The sequence below is a fragment of the Octopus bimaculoides genome, chromosome 10, assembly GCF_046866305.1.
Source record: "Octopus bimaculoides isolate indiv1 chromosome 10, ASM4686630v1, whole genome shotgun sequence".
Taxonomy (NCBI): domain Eukaryota; kingdom Metazoa; phylum Mollusca; class Cephalopoda; order Octopoda; family Octopodidae; genus Octopus; species Octopus bimaculoides.
The window spans coordinates 86,407,153-86,415,607 of NC_142937.1; the positions used below are offsets into that span (position 1 = coordinate 86,407,153).

Here is an 8,455-nt window from a genome sequence, read left to right on the forward strand (position 1 = left end):
CTTTCATAAACAACAAAATATAATATCCCTAAGTGCCATGACATGGTTCATCATGTAAACGTACAGGGTCAGATGGTCCCTACAGAAGACCTTTCAGTTATCATACAGTAATTCAAGGAATATTTATATAACAGATCAGGATTCAGGTGAATCAGGCACTTAAATGGTGAAGCACCATATTGAGTCGAAGAACAAAATGTGTACACAACAAAAATAGTGGAATACAGGTAGAAATAGTGGAAGTACAGGTAGAAAGGTATTCATGTTATGTATATGATTAACTGTACCTGACTGAGAATATCAATAGCCCTGAGGCTAAGGAAATGCACATTGCACTGAATGTACGTTCCATAATATACATGAGTCTTATGACCAGTAATGGTCATAGAATCATTGAAGGTGCACAAACTGTTGGCTTTTAAATGTTTTTGAATGTTGTGATTCATGTATTTTCACTTGAGGAAAACGGTTTTTTTTACAAATGATGTAATTAATCAATTAAAAATTCCTTGGAAATAGCTGTAGTGGACTGAAACATTGTCTATCTGTTGTTTTATATATATATATATATATATATATATATATATATATATAGTTGGAATTTACTAAAAAAAAAATAAACAAAACAAAAGATGAAGATGGGTGTGTAAACAACAAATAGATGTATTAGTTTAACACTTGGGAAGTGAGAAAGTCTTTTATGTTTCGAGCCTACGCTCTTCAACAGAAAGGAACACAGAAATAAGCAGAGACAGAAAATAGAAAAAAGGTTAAGTGGCAAGCGATATATTTTTTTCTTTTATTTGTTTCAGTCATTTTGATTGTGGCCATGCTGGAGCACCACCTTTAGTCGAACAAATCGACTCCATTATATATATATATATAATCTTAATCATTATCATCCTTTAACGGCTGTTTTCCATCTGGCATATATTGATGTATGTACATAAAAAGTAAGGATAAATACAAGTTTATATTATAATTCCTATTGTATTTCACCTTTATGGTGGTGGTTTGGAGCCCTACAATAGAAGTCCCAGGTATATCAAGATGCCCTAAATGCATGATGAAAGTATGTATGTATGAAAGTATGTATGTATGTATGTATGTATGTATGTATGTTCTCATCATCACGGATGGAGGAAACAGGTTAAGGAGGGGATTGACATTTTTGAGAGAGCACATATCCAGCATGAAGAAATTAAACGAGCTGCGCGAAAGCGCGCGGCTCATACAGTGAATGGGGAAGGCTTGGTCTGCAATGATTGCAGTCATGTATGCTTGTCAAGAGCAGGGCTCATTAGCCACCAATGGAGCCGCAAATACAAAATATAAGTTAGTCCTAGAGTGCACAATGTTCCCGAAGGTCGGCAATGGTCTTCCTCGGTCACGAGTGGACAGCCATCATGTATGTATGTTTGTATGTATGTATGTATGTATGTGTGTATGATAAATTTCTACTTACAAGATTTCCAGGTGGTCCAGGATCTCCTGGTGGTCCGGCATCGCCAGGTGGGCCCTACACAAATATATGGAAAGAACATGTCATTATTAACATATAAATCATACAGGTCATTTGTCATTTTTACAGCAGATATTCATAACCTTATAGCAGTATATGTAAACAAATAGCACACGACCTATCTAGTTAGTGTATATGTGATAATCCAAGATAGTAATTTCTATTTAAGTGTTGATGCACTGCATTCTGTCATTGTCTGACTTCACTGCAGTCTGCTTACTGTTTTCATTAAATGAGTAAGAATACTTTAATTACATTAAGTCTATTCCTGTAATGAGGAGAAGAAAGCATAAGATGAAATGCAGGGGTAACAACTCTAAAATCTCAGGTATTTAAAACCAGTTGATAATTATGAAAATTTGGTAAATTGAAATGGTATCACACTTACAGTCATCATCATCACCATCATCGTCGTTTAACGTCCGATTTCCATGCTGGCATCGGTTGGATAGATTGACTGAGGACTGGCAAGCTAGAAGGCTGTACCAGGCTCCAATCTGATTCAGCAAGGTTTCTACAGCTGGATGCCCTTCTTAACACCAACCACTCTGAGAGTGTAGTGGGTGCTTTTTACATCCCACTGGCACCAACCACGCTTGAATGGTGCTTTTTATGTGCCACCGGTACAGGAGCCAGTCAGGCAGCATTGGCAGCGACAGATGGAAAAAGAACTCATGGGCCAACATTAAATTAATAGTGTAGTTTTTAACTCCAAAGAAAAATGTCTTAAGTTTGAAAAATATTCTATACAACCACTTCTCCATTCTTCTTACAAACTTAGGGAAACCAGTTAAAAGTAATATTTTTATTATTGATACTTACAGTTGGACCCATCACACCGACAGGACCAACAGCTCCAGGTGGGCCTGGTGGACCCTGAAAGGAAAGAAAAAGAAATTTGAATATTATGATTATCATAAAATATATCTGAATATATTTAAGATACACATATAACATTTATATTGTAGAGTTGGTTTTAATATCAAGTATGTATACTGTATACTGATACCTATAAACATATAAAACAATGTTATAATTGTTATTGTTTTATTGTTTTCCTTCATTTTCTAGCATGTAACATCTGTTGCAAGTGAGAGGTGTAAACCAACTGTGTTGTGATAGTTCTAAATATTTGAACTTAGTTATCTTATTGTTCTTGGTTTAATTTCATTGAAAGTTTATATAATGGTCCTGTTTGGAATTAATTTATAAAAGAAGTGTTAGACTCAACTTACGATTTCTCCTCTTTCGCCTGGGAATCCTGGAGAACCATCTTTGCCTGGATGACCCTAGAACGGGAAATATGAGAAAATAATTATAAATCAACGAATAGACAAAAGATTAAACATAATTAATACTTTGAAATCAAAGTCTACTAATTTTTCAACACCAAAGGAGTTGAACACGAATGAAGAGAGGGTCAAAATCCAAAGAGATAATACAGTTAATTAAGCAACATTTTGGAGATAATGTTGATTGATACTTCTAAACTAATGATGAAAATAAATTCATGAGATAAAGAATAAGTACTAGAGTTGTTATATAAAAATGTGTACAACGCTCACACACACACACATCCACACACATTATTTTTATGAGAGAAAGACGCAGTCATTTTGAAGTTTGAGCTATGCAGCCATCATCAGTTACTCTGATAAAGGCTACATGGCTGAAACTTTGAAGCAACTGACAAACCATTTCTTAGTAAAGGTAAAGAGTAAATATGTTATTCTGCAGCAAAGTACTGAGTGATCCTTCGATTTAATGTTTTAGTGTTTCATATATAACGTTATATAAAAAGAAACATTAACGCATACATACACACACATGTGCATATATATGTGTATATACATCTATATATTTATGCATGTATGTATGTATGCATATATACACATACATATATACATAAATATATATATATATATATATATATATATATATATATATATATATAAATAAATATATAGTATTAGGGAAAAGAACCAAGGTTTTTTACCTGTAATTTTGGATTTTATCCCTAACATTATTATATATATATATATATATATATATATATATATATATATCTGTGTGTGTGTATGTGTTTGTGTAATATTAATTTTGTATAATTAGTGAATGTTGTTCGAAATGAAAGTGATGATATAATTATACTAACACCGGGTCCAGTTGGTCCGGGTGGTCCATTAGGGCCTGGAATTCCTTGAATACCTTGTTCTCCTTGGAATCCTGGTGGACCAGGTTGACCATCATCTCCTTTAGGACCAGTAGGTCCAGGAATACCTCTGGCACCTCTCTCTCCTCGTTGTCCCTGTCAACAATGAAAATTTGCCAAACTTTTAATCATTTGAACTTCTTTATTAAATGCAATACAGGAGAATTAAGTATAAAACAAGGATAATAAATATTAGATAATCTTAAAGAATATTAGACAGATAGTATTAAATATTAGATTGGGATATTAGATATTAGCTAGATAGTATTAAATATTAAATTGGGACATTAGATATTAGCTAGGTAGTATTAAATATTATATGGAGATATTAATATTAAATATATTTTAAATAGGAATATCAAATATTATGTAGTAATATTAGATAATGATATTCTATAAGGATGTTAAATCATTATGTCTGCCTTGAAAGGTTCATGTGTGCTTCTTCTGGATTTTTGAGTTGTTTAGTAGTTTGAGAATGAAGGCTTTTCCTTAAATGTGATACTAGTCCAACGCAAAGTTAAGCCCAACTACAGCAAATACTCATTTTTATCTGATTGGACTGGAGCAACATGACACAAGGTGTCTTGCTCAAGGGTATAATGTACCTTCTTGTCTGTAAATCAGTCTTCTGAGTTACCAATCATGAACCTATCGTTCTAACCCTTAGATCATGTGCCTACACAAATTAATATGTAGCAATAACAAATGTATTTAACATTAAATGGAAACACTTAATATTAAACCAACATGTTAGATATTCAAAGGAATATTCAGTATCATGTTAGGATATTCAACAGTATGTAGAAATATTAAGTACTAAATAGGAATATTAAATTCTATATGTAAACATTGTGAATAGGTATATATGGAGTTGACTGCAACATGTGAGATGATAATGGAGAAAGTAAGGGAGAGAAGAACGTTGAAAAGTGTGCAGAGGTTTTGGAAGGGTGCTAAGAAATGAATGACGGGAAGAGCTGTGCTTGATGGAGTTAGAGTGCTAGGCTTGCTGTCGAGAAGTGGGTTCGCGCGTTGAGTGTGGTTAGATGTGAGATGAAAGAGTAAGTGAGGTAGAGTTATGGGGCGCGCAGGAGTTTGCAAGCAGCACTGGAGGAGGTACTGCACAGGGCATCTGAATGCAGTACCAGCCAGCAAGACAGAGATGTACAGTACTTAAATGGCCAAAACATCGATGAGATCTGATATACTGCCAATGATCCTCCGGTGTTGGCAGTGAGGGAGTTCGCTGTTAATATTTTATTGATAATTCATAAAAATATTAAATAAACATAGAAATATTAGTTATTACATATGGATATTAAATATTAAATATGAATATTAAATATTACATGGGAATATTGATATTGATGTAAATATTAGATAGATATACTAAATATTACAGAAGGACATTAATTATTAGATTGGGATGTTAAATATTACATGGAGACATTAATTATTAGATTGGGATGTTAAATATTACATAGAGACATTAATTATTACAAAAATTTAACAGTGCAGTTTTCATCTTTAAAAGATAATTAGCTACTAATTAGCATTACAAGATGTCCTAAATGCTATATATATAAACATTATATACATTAATCTCCCATATAGTAATGTGCCCCACCATGTTGATTCAATGTTTTTCATGAGAAATAAACTCATAAATTAATTTAAAAGAATTAACTGCTAAGATTTTTAAAGCAAAATAGTATTAGATATTGTAAGCATATATCTGAGAGAAAAATACATGAGGATTCGTTTTTTTTCTTTTTTTATTTTTTCTTCTATTATCTCTAACCAATTGGTTGTGGCATAATAATAAATAATTAAAAACAAAATTAAAATAAATTAAATATTACTTACAATTGGTCCACGCTCACCTCTCTCTCCAGGTGGTCCAAGCAAACCCTGTAAAAGATAACAAAAATGACAGAATAAAAGCTTGGAAATGAAAGTCCTTATATAGTAATATGACAATTCAAAATATTGTAGATCATTCAAACTACTCAAAATGCTATACGACTCATAAAACTGCAATATTTTGCTTTATGTCTGTGTATATGTAAAATATTATGCAGTTTTACATAGTTACCAATTTATGTCTAGAAAACTACTATTGAATCCAATACTTACTTATGTATGCTGATAGCTGTACGAAATTACAGACAAGTATACATACATCTATACATACATACATACATTTATACATATAGGCGCAGGAGTGGCTGTGTGGTAAGTAGCTTGCTTACCAACCATATGGTCCCAGGTTCAGTCCCACTGTGTGGCACCTTGGGCGAGTGTCTTTTATTATAGCCTCGGGCCGACCAAAGCCTTGTGAGTGGATTTGATAGACGGAAACTGAAAGAAGCCCGTCGTATATGTATATATATATATATATGTATGTGTGTGTATAGGTTTGAGTGTCTGTGTTCGTTCCCCCCAGCATCACTTGACAACCGATGCTGGTGTGTTTGCGCCCCCGTAGCATTAGCAGTTTAGCAAAAAGAGACCGATAAAATAAATACTAGGCTTACAAAGAATAAGCTCTGGGGTCGATTTGCTCGACTATAAAGGCGGTGCTCCAGCATGGCCACAGTCAAATGACTGAAACAAGTAAAAGAGTAAAAGAGTAATACATACATTGTAGTTGCAACTCAGTTCCAAACATTACCAATACTCATTTATTCTCTTCAAGCAGCACAGATGTTGCTTTCCAGTCCTGCTAGGAACCTACGCTCTTTTGCACAGTTGCAACGATAATGGACACCTCTTACAGCAGGTGTTCAGTGAGTTGCTAACCACACTGACAAACATCTTCATTCCATCATGGAATTTTGCATTGAGTGGTTTACCTTTTTTGGCTACAACCATTCTTAGTATGAAACACATAATAGTGAGGCCTCTAGTCTTTGCTTAGACACCTCTCTAAGAGAAGGAAAACCTTGATGTGACATACATACATATCATACAACACACACACATCTTCATAAGCATTATCCGGTTCCATTTATGTTTCCAAACTTGTATGGTTTGTCTGAGACTCTTTCAACACAGTGTCTTTCCATTGCGAAGAATGTTTAGAGAAAATTCAATAATATGAAATGAAATATAATAATAGTAATGATAAAAATAATAATAATAATGAAATAATTTTTCAACTTACACCCTTTCCTTTGCTGCCTCGTTTTCCTCGTCTTCCAATCACACCTCGCTCACCCTGAAATAGAGAAATGTTTGGAATGAGATTATTGATAATAGAGACAGATGGGGATATTGGTGTTGCTGATGTTATTAGTCCCAGGTAAGCTCTGAATGAGCAGACCTACAATTAAAATCTCTCCAACTATGGCCATCACATCTCGTTTCCAGATATACTATATGTAAGTACATTATTCAATGTACATGTGACACCTTTTGTGCTGTGGCTGTTAATACAAAGGAGGTAACTGTCTCTTCACAATCACAAGGCAGGATTAGAAATTTGATTTCGAAATTAAGGAATATGAAGAAGAAACAAAGTTCACATATAATATTTTATTTTTGCTTTATCTGTTATGAAATTTTTATGATTCCTTGTTGTAAAATGGTAAGGTGTGATCAGAGGGGTATTTGTATTTCCTAGTAGATCGAGCAATTATGTAGAGGCTCTATCATTGAATTGTTAACTAAGATGAGTTATTTAGGAAGTGAAGTTTAGTTCTGGTCTACTTTACAGTAAGTGGTTAGTGTATTGGTCTGACTCCATGCTAAGGAGGTGGAGTGGAAGTTGAAGGCCGTCAAAAGTCAACTAGAGTCAGCGACAGTAGAAGTTAAATGAATGTGAATGGAAAGATGAGATATTTCTCTCTCATGCTTGACAGGAATAACAAACAAGGGAACAGTAAGAGAATCTAAATGAGAGTAAGTAACAAAGAGTAGCTGGCACCTTTGACAACAGTATTTTCATTATCAGAAAATACAGCTGTAAAGTATGGTTCAGAGAGGATAGGGTTCAGTCTCCTTGTTTAAAAAAAAAATTGATTTCTTTTATACATACCTTTTCTCCAGGTGGGCCGGGGTATCCTGGGAAGCCAGGGATTCCGATGCGTCCCTATATGATTTAATAGAAAATTTAAAAAAGTTTAGTTAACATGAATAACAGATAAACAATGTAAGTGTTAATTTATATGGTTAATAGAAATCAGTCAACTTATCAAAAGAATGGGTTTGGGATCACATAATGTTCTTAAGCCTTTTGAAGTACACTAGTAGGTAACATAGAGAAACAGAATTGATTTAACTGGCTGTAATAAAATCTGCCTCAGTAACTTCTATTTGAACCATGCATGTGTGGATGATCAGACATTAAAATGAGGATGATGATTATTGTATACATTTATATATATTGGTTTTTTGGTATCTAAAAGTATCTTTAGAATTTTCTCTTTAATTAATAACAAAAAATTGGATATTTTCTATGAAAATAGAAATACTAATAAATCTATTAATAACTCTAATAATGAACCTAATAGTAATTATGATAGAACTAAATGTTGCGATTTAAAGATAAATGTTATTTTAATAATTTATTTATGCAAAATAACTTAGTATATAGATGTAGGGTAGAATCTAAAGGGACAAATTATTTTTACATTGGGTCAACTGAAAATCTTATTAAATGATGTGCCACAAATCATGAATGTACTTTTAGGAACAAGGATACGTTAAGTAGTACC

At 33.2% G+C, this 8,455-nt stretch overlaps 1 protein-coding gene across 1 annotated transcript in view; it reads right to left on the minus strand.

Annotated features, from left to right (window-relative positions):
* The window catches only part of LOC106881622 (uncharacterized), a 136,314-nt gene that overhangs the window by 37,562 nt on the left and 90,297 nt on the right, over positions 1 to 8,455 (minus strand). Inside the window, exons 26-32 of the mRNA XM_089358941.1 lie at positions 7,777 to 7,830; positions 6,904 to 6,957; positions 5,604 to 5,648; positions 3,678 to 3,830; positions 2,758 to 2,811; positions 2,345 to 2,398; positions 1,466 to 1,519 (exon numbers count right to left, since the gene is read on the minus strand). Coding sequence (XP_089215067.1) covers positions 1,466 to 1,519; positions 2,345 to 2,398; positions 2,758 to 2,811; positions 3,678 to 3,830; positions 5,604 to 5,648; positions 6,904 to 6,957; positions 7,777 to 7,830 — 468 coding nt within the window. The remainder of the gene's footprint in view (positions 1 to 1,465; positions 1,520 to 2,344; positions 2,399 to 2,757; positions 2,812 to 3,677; positions 3,831 to 5,603; positions 5,649 to 6,903; positions 6,958 to 7,776; positions 7,831 to 8,455) is intronic.